Raw genomic sequence first — 12999 nt, forward strand, 5'->3', positions numbered from 1 at the left:
GTTTTTTTCCCCTGTAATTGATTTCTAATCTCATAGCATTGTGGTCAGAAAAGATGTTTGATATGATTTCAATTTTCTTAAATTTACTGAGGCTTGATTTGTGTCCCAAGATATGATCTACCCTGGAGAATGTTCCATTCGCACTTGAGAAGAAAGTATAATCTGCTGTTTTTGGAAGGAATGTCCTATAAATATCAATTAAATCTCTCTGGTCTGTTGTGTCATTTAAAGCTTGAGTTTCCTTATTAATTTTCTGTTTGGATGATCTATCCATTGGGGTAAGTGAGGTGTTAAAAGTCCCCCACTATTATTGTGTTACTGTCGATTTCTTCTTTTATAGCTGTTAGCAGTTGCCTTATGTATTGAGGTGCTCCTATGTTGCGTGCATATATATTTATAATTGTTATATCTTCCTCTTGGATTGATCCCTTGATCATTATGTAGTGTCCTTCCTTGTCTCTTGTAACATTCTTTATTTGAAAGTCTATTTTGTCTTATATGAGTATTGCTACTCCAGCTTTCTTTTGATTTCCATTTGTATGGAATATCTTTTTCATTCCCCTCACTTTCAGTGTCTGTGTGTCCCTAGGTCTGAAGTGGGTCTCTTGTAGACAGCATATAGATGGGTCTTGTTTTTGTATCCATTCAGTGAGCCTGTCTCTTTTGGTTGGAGCATTTAATCCATACATGTTTAAGGTAATTATCGATATGTATGTTCCTATGACCATTTTCTTAATTGTTTTGGGTTTGTTTTTGTAGGTCCTTTTCTTCTCTTGTGTTTCCCACTTAGAGAAGTTCCTTTAGCATTTGTTGTAGAACTGGTTTGGTGGTGCTGAATTCTCTTAGCTTTTGCTTGTCTGTAAAGCTTTTGATTTCTCCATAGAATCTGAATGAGATCCTTGCCGGCTAGAGTAGTCTTGGTTGTAGGTTCTTCCCTTTCATCAGTTTAAATATGTCATGCCACTACCTTCTGGCTTGTAGAGTTTCTGCTGAGAAATCAGCTGTTAACCTTATGGGAGTTCCCTTGTATGTTATTTGTCATTTTTCCCTTGCTGCTTTCAACAATTTTTCTCTCTTTACTTTTTGCCAGTTTGATTACTATGTGTCTCGGCTTGTTTCTCCTTGGGTTTATCCTGTATGGGGCTCTCTGCACTTCCTGGACTTGGGTGGCTATTTCCTTTCCCATGTTAGGGAATTTTTTAACTATAATTTTTTAACTATAATCTCGGGTCCTTTCTCTCTCTCTTCTCTTTCTGGGACCTCTAATAATGTGAATGTTGTTGCCTTTAATGTCCCAGAGGTCTCTTAGGCTGTCTTCATTTCTTTTCCTTCTTTTTTCTTTAGTCTGTACCACAGCAGTGAATTCCACCCTTCTGTCTTCCAGGTCACTTATCCGTTCTTCTGCCTCAGTTAGTCTGCTATTGATTCCTTCTATTGTAGTTTTCATTTCAGTTATTGTATTGTTCATCTCTGTTTGTTTGTTCTTTAATTCTTCTAGGTCTTTGTTAAACATTTCTTGCATCTTCTTGATCTTTGCCTCCATTCTTTTTCTGAGGTCCTGGATCGTCTTCACTATCATTATTCTGAATTCTTTTTCCGGAAAGTTGACTATCTCCACTTCATTTAGTTGTTTTTCTGGGGTTTTATCTTGTTCCTTCATCTGGTACATAGCTCTCTGCCTTTTCATTTTGTCTATCTTTCTGTGAATGTGGTTTTTGTTCCACAGGCTGCAGGATTGTAGCTCTTCTTGCTTCTGCTGTCTGCCTTCTGGTGGGTGAGGCTATCTAAGAGGATTGTGCAAGTTTCCTCATGGAAGGGACTGGTGGTGGGTAGAGCTGGCTGTTGCTCTGGTGGGTAGAGCACAGTAGAACTTTAATCCACTTGTCTGCTGTTGGGTGGGGCTGCGTTCCCTCTCTGTTGGTTGTTTGGCCTGAGGCGACCCAACACTGGAGCCTACCCAGGCTCTTTGGTGGGGCTGATGGCGGACTCTGGGAGGGCTCACAACAAGGAGTACTTCCCAGAACTTCTGCTGTCAGTGTCCTTGTCCTCACCGTGAGACAGAGCCACCCCCTGCCTCTGCAGGAGACCCTCCAACACTAGCAGGTAGGTCTGATTCAGTCTCCTATGGGGTCACGGCTCCTTCCCGTGGGTTCCGATGCACACACTCCTTTGTGTGTGCCCTCCAAGAGTGGAGTCTCTGTTTCCCCCAGTCCTGTTGAAATCCTGCAATCAAATCCTGCTAGCCTTCGAACTCTGATTCTCTAGGAATTCCTCCTCCAGCTGCCAGACCCTCAGGTTGGGAAGCCTGATGTGTGGCTCAGAACCTTCACTCCAGTAGGTGGAGTTCTGTGGTATAAGTGTTCTCCAGTTTGTGAGTCACCCACCCAGCAGTTATGGGATTTGATTTTATTGTGATTGCACCCCTCCTACCATCTCATTGCAGCTTCTCCTTTGTCTTTGGATGTGGGGTATCTTTTTTGGTGTGTTCCAGTGTCTTCCTGTTGATGATTGTTCAGCAGTCAGTTGTGATTCCGGTGCTCTTGCAGGAGGGAGTGAGCGTAATTTGAAAATCAGATAAGAACAAATGTTGGTAAAAACAGAGAGAAATGAGAACACTCGTACACAGCTGATAGGAATATAAATGGTGCAGCACCTTGGAAAACTATCTGGCAGTTCCTTAAATGTTTAAATATTGAGTTACTACGTGACCCAGGAATTCCACTCCTAGGTATACACCCAGAAGGATAAAAACATATGTCTACAGAAAAACTTGTACACAGATGTTTATAGCAGCAGTATTTATAATATCTAAAAGTTAGAAACAGCCCAAATGTTCATCAACTGATGATTAGACCAACAAAAGTGGTACAGCCATGCAATGGAATATTATTTGGACATGAAAAGGAATGGAGTACAAGGGACTTCCCTGGTGGTCCAGTGGTAAAGAATCTGCCTTCCAATACAGGGGACGCAGGTACAATCCCTGATTGGGGACCTAAGATTCCACATGCTGTGAAGCAACTAAGCCCATGCGTTGCAACTACTGAGCTCATGCACCTCAAGGAGAGAGCCCACGTGCCGCAGACTGCAGTGCCCACGCGCCCTGGAGCCTGCACGACACAATTAGAGAGGGAAAACCCAAATGCCACAACTAGAGAAAAGCCCGAGCGCCGCAACAAAAGATCCTGCATACCAAGCACCACAACGAAAGATACTGCATGCCTCAACGACCCGACGCAGACAAAAATAAAAAAGGAGTGGAGTACTGATACATGCTACCACATGGATGAAACTTAAAAACATTGTGCTAAGTGAAAGAAGCCAGTCCCAAGAGTCCACATATTGGTATGCAATGTTCAGAAAAGGCAAATCTATACAGACACAAGACAGTAGTGGTTGGCTACAGCTGGGAGGGAGGCAGATGGGATGGTGGGAGCATAATATCTAAAGGGCATATTTTTTTTTAAGTGATGAAAGTGTTCTAAAATTGATGGAGGTAATGGCTGCACAACTCTGTGAATATACTAAAAACCATTGTATTGTACACTTTACATAGGTGAACTGTATAATGACTTATAACTCAATACAGCTGTTATTTAGAAAACCACCATTACTGAGAAAGATATATTAAAATCTCCTACGATTGTAGGTGGTTTATTTTCCTTGTTGTTCTGCCAAAGTTTGCTGGATATATTTTGAGTCCATGCTATTAGGTGCATACAAATTTAAAACTAATGTCTGCTTGATGAAGTGAACCTTTTATAAGTACAAAGTGATTCTTTTTATCTTTAATACCGCTTTTTTGTTGCAATGTCTGCAGTGTATTCATACTGGCTTTCTTTGTTATTTAAAAACAAAAAGCAATGATAAACCTTTACATATATACATCTCTGTGCACAGAAGCAGGTATAGCCGTACATTAAATACCTGAAGTACACTTGCTTGCTAGGTTAAAGACAGGTACAATTTAAATCTGACAGATGTCTCCAGGGTGTTCTCCAAAGAGGCGGCAGCAATCACATTCCCGGGCACCCCTCTGCCCGCCGCCCAGGGTATCGGAGCGCTCCTTACACGGACAACTTGAAATTTGAGTTTCTTTTGCTCTGTTATGAAGTGGTGAGTGAGCCTGCACTTAGGAATTGGATTAAAATTTTCCCACATGGTGAGCAGTCCCCGGGCTGGAAGGAAGCGCTGCTGGGAGACTCACCTTGCTGATCTCCATCAGGGACATGGTGATGCTGTAGAGCTGGTTCTTGCTGGTGCTGGCGATCAGCGTTTCCTCAGAGGGGCTGAAGCACAGGCAGAGCACGTCCTGTTTGTCTGACTGACTCGGGTCATTGCTCTGTGGGTCCACAGGAATCTGCCCAAGACACAGAACAGCGGTCAGCAATGCCCTCACATTGTCAGGGTGTCCTCGGGCTTTCAGATTCTCTCAGATACTGTAGCTTATAGACTCCTGACCATGCTTCCTGGATCCTCCTCAGATGTGGAGAAGGGAGGGCTTGAGGGGCCTCCGTTTCTGTGGGTTTCCTACTCACCTTTAAGTGATCAGTGGCTGAATAATAAGGCAGCAGCACAGGTGAAACTGATCCATCTGTACCTCTCAGTTTGAGATCCCCCCTCACAACCAGCGTTAGTCTAACCCCGACTCTTGCCCAGCTGTTGGGAGCCCAGTGTGGGCGCCCACCTGCATCAGGTACACAGTGTGTGCTCCAGGGCAGTAGAGGGGAAGGTGGCAGCCCTTCTACCACGTAGAGTGGGTGACAGGGCAGAGAGAAGAGAAGGGGTCACACAGCTCCTGCAGCGGTCTCAGAGGGCCGGGAGTTCCTAGTGGATGAAACTAGATTTCCTTTTCCCTGCTATTTCTCTCCTTCCACTAACAACCAAACTTATTGAAAGGCTGGTCTGCACGTACCATCTCCACTTCCCTACCACCCACTCAGTTCTTAATTCCTTATAATGTGGCTGCTACCGCATCATTTACTGAAACTGTTCTCATAAACATCACCAAAGCCTGATGTTCCTGCTCGGCCCTCATCTTCTAGGCTTTTCTAGAGCCTGCAGCAGTGACCTTGGCACCTTCCTCCCTAGAAGGCCCTGGCCTCCTGTGCTGCCCTGCCCCTGCCTGGAGTCCTGTCTTCCTATGTACCCCCTAACCCATCCTCATGAAGTCTACTCTCACTGCCTCACCAGAACAGCAAGGGCTCTGGGAAGCCCTCCCTGACCACCCCGGGCTGAGTGGGCCCTGATGTTCCCTCAATGTGCTCACAGCACCCGGGGCTCCCTCTGCTGTTACATGCATCACACTGTATAAAGTAGAACGGGAGCCCGCAGACCGAGGACCGTGTCTGTCCCCGCGTCTGTCTCCTGGTGCTTGGAGCAGTGCCTGACACATAGCAGGTGCCTGACTGCGCGGTGTGGCCTCACGGTCCTCCCCCAGACAGCGAGGTCCACGAGGGAAGTGCCCATGTCTGATTCACCCACCGCAGGCCACACCACAGAGCCTGGCCCGTGATAGCTGCACGACGGACATTTGTTGACTGAACGAGTGAAGGACGACACCTTCTCAGTGCCCTGCTGGATTCTCATCCTGTCTCAGTCTTGAAATTAGGAAATGCTAAGTTTTGTCCTCAGTTCTCTTTTTGGCTCTATATTTTCTCTCTCAGTGATTTTACCTAATATAAGGGTTCAGTGAAAACAATAGTAGTAAAGTAATTACAATAATAAATACTTAAAATAGTATTGACTATGTGCCAGATACAAGCCAAGTGCTATGGGTGTGTGTGTGTGTGTGTGTGTGTGTGTGTGTGGTGGATACATCGATCTCACTCCTAAGGTCTAAACCACATATCCAACTGCTTCACTTTATCCTTGTCTCTGGTCAAATGTCAACATTCCTCAGCGAGGCCTGCCCAGGTCACTGTCTCTAGAACAGAAGCCCCTCTCGCACCCTGTCCTTTCCTGGCTTTATTTTCTTCACAGAATGGATCTCATCCAACAATCTGTTCATATTTGTTTGTTTACTTGTTGACTGAGCTCTAAGGGCAAGTCTTAGTGTGGTTACTTCTCATCTGTATCCCAGCCCCGAGCATAGAGCCTGGCACATAGTAAACACTCAATAAATATTTGTTAAATGAATAAACACACAAAAGAATGACCTGCTTTATAGGCAAAGTAAACTCACGGTGGTCCCCCTGAGTCCCCACCCATCTTACTCTCACCTCCAGTTCTCGTGCCGTGGCATCCTTTCCCAGCACCCAGCACAGAGCCTGGGCATCTTCCCTGAGAGCTCCTTATCTCTGGCCTCCCACATCTGCTCAGGGAACATCCTACAGACTTAACCTTCACAAAGGCTCTGTCTGCTTCCCACTGCTGTGATCCTAGACCTCGCTGCCTTTTCGCTTCAGTAACCAAAAAGCCTCAGAACTGATTCCTAACAGTGGCAATAATAACTTGTATCATTTATTAAGCACAGGCACTGCATCAGTGATTACAGAGATGTCGTTTAATCCTTTCGATAACCACAAGGGATAGGCTAGTTCCTTAACAAAGAGACACAGGTTTGCTAGATTCAGCAACTCACGTGAAGTCACTCAGCCAGAAAACCTCAGAGTCAAGTCTAACTCATTCATTGTGTCTTTAACCACTTCATATCCAATGCCCCCAAATGGCCCGCACCATGCATCACAGGCAGATTACTTTTCTGAAGCATAATGCTTCTTCACTGAAAACAGGATGCCTGCCGATGTACATACACACTCCTCAGGCTGGCTTTGCCATCTTTCACCAGCCTTAGCTCCTCTCTTCCCCTTCAAGTGACTTCAGGCTCCTCCACGGGGAAGCAGATGTCTCACAAACACACCACCTGCTCCCTGTCAGTGGTGACTTTGCTTAATTTTGTTCCTTTCACCTGGAATTCCTGATCTGTTTCTTCCTGTCAAATGTTATTCATCCTCTATGACCCTTCCTCAAAGATTATCCTCAAACACCTTGAAGCCTTCCTGGTTCTTCCGCAACCAGATAAGCTCTCTCTCCACAACAGTTTGTATCACTTATTCCCCGAATATTTACTGAATGCTTGCTGTGTACCAGGTAGTTTTCTTGACATTAAATATCAATATACATTATGGGAACACTGAACTTCAAAGAGAAAATAGAATTTGCCAAAGCCCTCTCCCAGGAGTCAGATCCGGATCTCCCTAATTCTATACCCCATTTCTACCCAGCCCATCCTAAAACTCCCCTCAGGACAAATGGCTCAGCCCTCAGCCCCTCTCCCCGCACCAGACGCCCTGTCAGTGCTCTGCTGTCAGAGAACAAATGCCAATTGGACCCCAGTATTGCTTCTTCCTCCCTTCCTTACCCGGATTTCCCTGCTCTCACGGTAAAACTCCTTCTCTTCTATCTTCTCAAACAGTAGAACTCTCCCTGGCCCAGCAGAGCAGGCAAATCCCTTGGAATAGGCTGCGATGGCAGACACCTGGGGCGGGGACAGCTGGTGGTGGCTGCTGGCCATCACGACCTGCTTGTAGGAAGGGACTGGGGAGGTGATTGTTGGAAATTCGATCAGGCTGGAAAAGAAGACAGCATGTAAAGATAACAGAGACGATTCCAAGGAGATGAATCCTGCTAGGGATGAGAAAGAAGGGCTGTCCTTGGGTGTGGGAGAAACCAGCGTGAGCCCCTTTCCCACGGCCCAAATGCTCCCCTCTGGCTGGGAATGCTACCCGAGCTCCATGGAAGATGGAAGGTTGTGCATTTATGTGGAAGTCTCGCAAACCTGTGTGGTCACTGTTTCCATTGTTATTATCATATTCATTTTGTTGTTTGGAAAAAAGTGGCTCAGAGGGGTTGTTTCCAAGATCACAAAATTAGTAAGGGGAAGAGCTGAGACTTGGGTTTTTTTTGTTTGTTTTTTGTTTTGGCCTTGTTGCAAGGCATGTGGGATCTTAGTTCCCTGACCAGGGATTGAACCTGTGCCCCCTGCAGTTGAAGCGTGGAGTCCTAACCACTAGACCACCAGGGAAGTCCCAAGAGCTGAGATTTGAATCCAGGTTTCCATTTCCTCCCTGCCTCCCTTCTCCTTCCTCCCTTCCTTCCATTGTTTCTCTTTCATTCATTCACTCATTCATTCATTCATTCATTCATATAACATTTACTGCAGTTATGCTGTGTTAACAGCTCTGTGAAACAATGGTAAATAAGTTGACACAGTTCCTGCCCTGAGAAGCTGATGGTCTAGCGGGTATGTGATAAGGACTGTTAAGGGCAGCTGAGTAGGATGGGAGCAACCAGTCAGCAGCTAACAAGGGTTTTCTGAGGACAGTTACAGAGGAGGACCACCTATCTGAGATGAGCAGAGGCTGAGAGCTCCCAGCTGAGATGTGAAGGACAAAGAGGACTGTGTCAGGCATGTGTCTATGTCCGGGGGAGTGGGGTCGGGGTGGGGGCAGACCAAGCCCAGAAGCAGGAGAGTACACGAGGCATGTGCGGTAGACAGAGGTAAGAGCTGATGCTGCAGATGTAAAGAAGGGTCCGAGCAGCAGGGACATGTGGGCCAGGCTCAGGAGTCTGAGCTTTATTCTTGGAGCCCTGGACCCACTGAAGGATGGTGAACCCAGAACACTGGAGGGCATATGGTCTTATTAGGAAGTTCTCAACATAATCACGATAAAAAAGGAGACGTCATTGGCATGGAGGGTGGTGAAAATGGGTGAAACCAAAGTCACTGAGGAAGAGGCATCTACAGTGTGCCATTGTGGTTGAGGGCTCAGGCTCTGGGGTCAGACAGGTCTGGGTTTGAATCCTGACCTGTCATTTAACAGTGCTGTGATACTGGGTGAGGCACTTAACCTCTTTGAGCCTCAGTTTCCTCATCTATAAAATGGGCATGATAATAATATATACTTTTTAGGGTAAGACTCAAATGAGGATATATATAAAGTGCTTAAGGCAGTGTCTAGAACGCACAATGGTACTTTCCAATATGGGTGAGATACGACTGTTATTGGTTGCAGTAGAGGTGAAATAGACAGCTCTATCCTGACCCCCGACTTTAGCCCATATGCTTTGTCAGACTGACCGACAACATTTCCTTGCACTTCCTTGTTGGTCTGGTGCCTCCCACTGAATTGTAAGGTCCCATGGACCTGTGTCCCCAGCACCTAGCAAGATGCCTTGCACACTGCAAGGGCTTGGTGGACCTTTATTTAATTGATTCAGTAAATTAGGCAGCCATTAGAAAACATATTTTTGAAAATCTGTTGTTTTGAAGACTAGTCATACTAAAACGTGTATAAAATGAGGTTAGGTATAAAAATAAAAAGGATTGTATCTGGGTTACGGTCATAACTTTCAAATTTGTGCTTGAATATGGAAGAACACTAGAAAGGCAGAGGAAAAATGAAAATCATTGATTTTTAAGGTAGAAGGGATAGGAGTGAGTTTTAAAGAATGCTGTTTTTGGTGTAATGCTATTACCATGATGAGTGTATTTTTCCAAGAGCTCCTGCCCAGAGGGCGCCGTTACCTCTCGGATTCCTGGATCACCCCCAGGTTCTTCGTCTCGCTGGTGGGCTCCCTGACCATGATACTTGTCTCCCAGCGTTGATCTCCAGACTCAAAGAGGAAGAGCCTGCCTGTATCAGTGCCAGCAACAATCTTGTCGTCAGATACCCAAGTGTGGGCGAGATAGTTTTGGGGTTCTCCCCTCTGAAAATTAGTTTGCTTCAAGATTCCCTCAGCAAAACGGAGAAGCTTAAACATCCCATTTCCAGTGACACAAATCTGAGTGCTATCCTGGGGATTGAAGCTCACCTGTAAAATGGGAAGGAATTAAAGAAAAGGATATATAAAACTAAACTTGATTGCATTATTTCCCATTTTACTAATTACGAGTTATCCCAGGTAGCTCATAGGATCTTTTAAATACCACTAAATCATATAATTTTAAGACCATATTTGACAAGAGGACAGATCTATATCCATTATATTTGTACAGCCCATGAGTCTTTAACCTAGGAAACCTTCAAAAGTCATCTGACAAAGGCCAAAAAGCAAGATGAGCAGGTCTTGACAATCACCAAACTCTGTGCCAACAAAATGGAATGAAGGCTCAGCTGGAAGCATAAAATGAGGGTTTGGCAGGTTTATGTGCCCTGTTCAGGGCGAAGGAACCACATGTCAGGGACTAAACTTCCTTTATCTCTACCCTTATCCCAATGCGCAGTCATGGGCAGTCAACCTGTCGCCTCCACTGGATGGTGAGCACCTGGTGGGGCTGTGGCTTTTTCATCTCTGTATCCCCAGTGCCGGGTTCAGCGCGGGCATCCAATGAATGTTTCCTGGATCTGTTTGAGAGGAGGTGCTCCCTGCTCTGAATAGGATGCCATATCATGCCTTACTGTGACCTGGGTGAAATCATCTTCGGGCTCTTCCTGCCTTTGCTCTGATTCTGTGATCAGCAAGCAACCTTCTGACTACTAATTTCATCTCCCAAGGACTCTGTTACCAGGGAGGAAATACACTGGATAAATGCTGTGCGTTCTGGTTGTGACATGCTGGTTCACAAGCCAGACTCTTGTGAGAATAACGGAGTCTGTGCCCGAGATGCTGACTAGCCAATATCTCTGAACATGAACAGAACTGAGTGCCTGGACTTGGAAAACTGAGCACTAGATCCTAGACCAGGTTGACTGCTCCAAGAAAAGCCTCCTTGGGCCCCAACCAGCCCCCCAACACATCCTCTTCATTTTGCCCTCAAACCACGATAGAAATGTCTGCTCCCCACGTAAGTGCGATTTCATGGACAGCTTCCTAAAGACCTACCACTTCACACCACCTTCCTGAAGTCTTCCCACTGCCCCGCAATGCTGCCCGGAAGAGGCCAGGATCAGGGAGAGACAGCAAGTTTGATCAACCTGCCTCTGGGCTTGACCTGGGACCAGAAAACAGTTCTGGGCCAAAGTGAAGAACACAGCCCCTGGAGTCAGGGAGTCCTGGCCCTGCTAAGTTCTTGGAGCCTCCGTTCCTTCATCTTTAAAACAGAGACAATGATTATGCATACCTTATATGGTGTTGTGAGGCAAATTTTAAAATGCATTTTAAGAAATTAGCATTAACCCTGACACACAGAAGCATTCAATGAGGGACAGCTTGTACTACTTTTTAATAATTTGCACCATACTTCTCGTGCTGGGTGGTACCTGGTAGACAGCATTGTTCTGAGTATCAATTCTAACGATGGCCATTACTTTCTGTTTTTCCCACAGCCAATAGACAAGGTTTGACTCTGGAGGTGAGGTCTGGGTCAAGAGGTATTTGGAGTCTGGAGAAAAAGCCATGCAAATGAACTTCTGAACTGGGAAGTCAAAATTATTAAGGACTTTGCGCTTTCGGCAAGGAACGGTTGACAGTTCATAAATGGTGATGACGGGTTTTTCTTGCACAGTCTCGGAGATAGCGAGGTATCGCCGATTGGGACTGATGGACAAGGCCAACATGCCCTGACTCTTGTCTGAGCCTGCAAACAAAGGAGAGGAGCTGGTGAGGGGAGATCATGCATTCACCAAGATTCAGCATGAACCAGGCACTATGGTGGGCACTGCCGAGGCAACAGGAGAAAAGTGCGGAAACAGGTCATTGTCAATCCCTGTGTCCCTCGGGGCAACTGTGTCTGGGCTATTATGAAAATAACTAGGATGGGCACCTCACTGAGGCCGTGGTGGGAGGAGAAGTCAGGGAAGGATTCCTGAAGGAAGATGAAGTGTGGCGGGGGGGTGGGGGTGGGGCACGTCAGGAAGGACAAAAGTGTGGATGTGCGAAAGGGTATAGATGGAGGGGGAACTGCACACGGTGGGAGATGGCTGAGCATGCCCTGTGAGCCAGGGGTGACCAAAGATAGGTCTGGAGCATGCAGTAGGGTCAGATCAGAGGCCTTTATGCCCTGAGCAGTCAGCACTCAATACTCTTCCTCCACTTTCCAGGCTGGGACGCTAACCACTAGATCCCTCAGCCTCCCTTGCAGTTAAGTGATCTATGTGACATTCTGGCTGAGAGATGCAGAGGTCTGCTGAATGGGCTTTATGGTAAAGCCCGTGCTTCCTTCGAAACCAGGAGGGATGCATTCTATCCATTTTTCAGGAATAAAGAGGCGATATCTGGTGGTCGAGTAAAGATTAAACTGCAAATGCTTTATTTGGGTAATGTAATCAGGTCTGCATTATAATTTTCATGGGCTCTAGGACTTCTGCTTTCATGGGCCCCTTCCTCCATTAAAATATGGTAAAAATTATACTTTATGACTCATTGGTTTAAAGAAGAATATAATCCATGCTAGATTCACTAGTATTATATTCATTTTTTCCTGGTTTTAAAATAAATTAAAATTAAAATATTTTCTTGGGTCCCTAAAAGCATCACGGGCCCCAGGCTGTGCCTCACAGTAATTCGGCCTGATACAAGCCCCAGGCGGGGCGGGTGAGAGACGCAGGGGAAGCTGTGCTAGAAAGTGACACGATGGACTCCATGCTGCTGCGTCACACAAGCCGCAGCAAGTTGGACCAGCCCGCGGGCTTCTCTGGAAGGGCTGCAGAGAATACCTGCACCTCTGAGAAGAACCCCGGGTTTGGGTCACTGAGAGCCTTGCATGAGAGTTTGGACTTTACCAGGGAGACCAATGGGAAGGCCCTGGGAAATTTTAGGAAGGTCTGATGTGTGTTGTAGAAAGATCCCTCTGGCAACTGTATGGAAGACAATCCTGGAGGGAAGGAAACTTCAGCAGGTTATTTCAAAAACCGGGACACATGGCAGCAATGAGCAACAGGAAGGCAGTAGGGGCGATGGGAACAGGAGGTTAGAGAAATGCTAAGGGGTAAAACCAGGAGGACTCAGTGAAGGTGGGGTGAGGGGCTGATGGAGAGAGGAGCAATGAATGACATTTAGGCTTCTGGTTTGGTGATGGGAGTGGTGGTGACAACTGGGATGGAACACAGGCTAAGG

The 12999-nt window shown here is 46.1% G+C and overlaps 1 protein-coding gene across 1 annotated transcript in view; it reads right to left on the reverse strand.

Annotated features, from left to right (window-relative positions):
- Positions 1–12999, reverse strand: part of CFAP57 (cilia and flagella associated protein 57) — a 77067-nt gene that overhangs the window by 57464 nt on the left and 6604 nt on the right. Inside the window, exons 3-6 of the mRNA XM_033836622.2 lie at positions 11205–11521; positions 9530–9816; positions 7364–7571; positions 4208–4360 (exon numbers count right to left, since the gene is read on the reverse strand). Coding sequence (XP_033692513.1) covers positions 4208–4360; positions 7364–7571; positions 9530–9816; positions 11205–11521 — 965 coding nt within the window. The remainder of the gene's footprint in view (positions 1–4207; positions 4361–7363; positions 7572–9529; positions 9817–11204; positions 11522–12999) is intronic.

The sequence above is a fragment of the Tursiops truncatus genome, chromosome 1, assembly GCF_011762595.2.
Source record: "Tursiops truncatus isolate mTurTru1 chromosome 1, mTurTru1.mat.Y, whole genome shotgun sequence".
NCBI classification, from domain to species: domain Eukaryota; kingdom Metazoa; phylum Chordata; class Mammalia; order Artiodactyla; family Delphinidae; genus Tursiops; species Tursiops truncatus.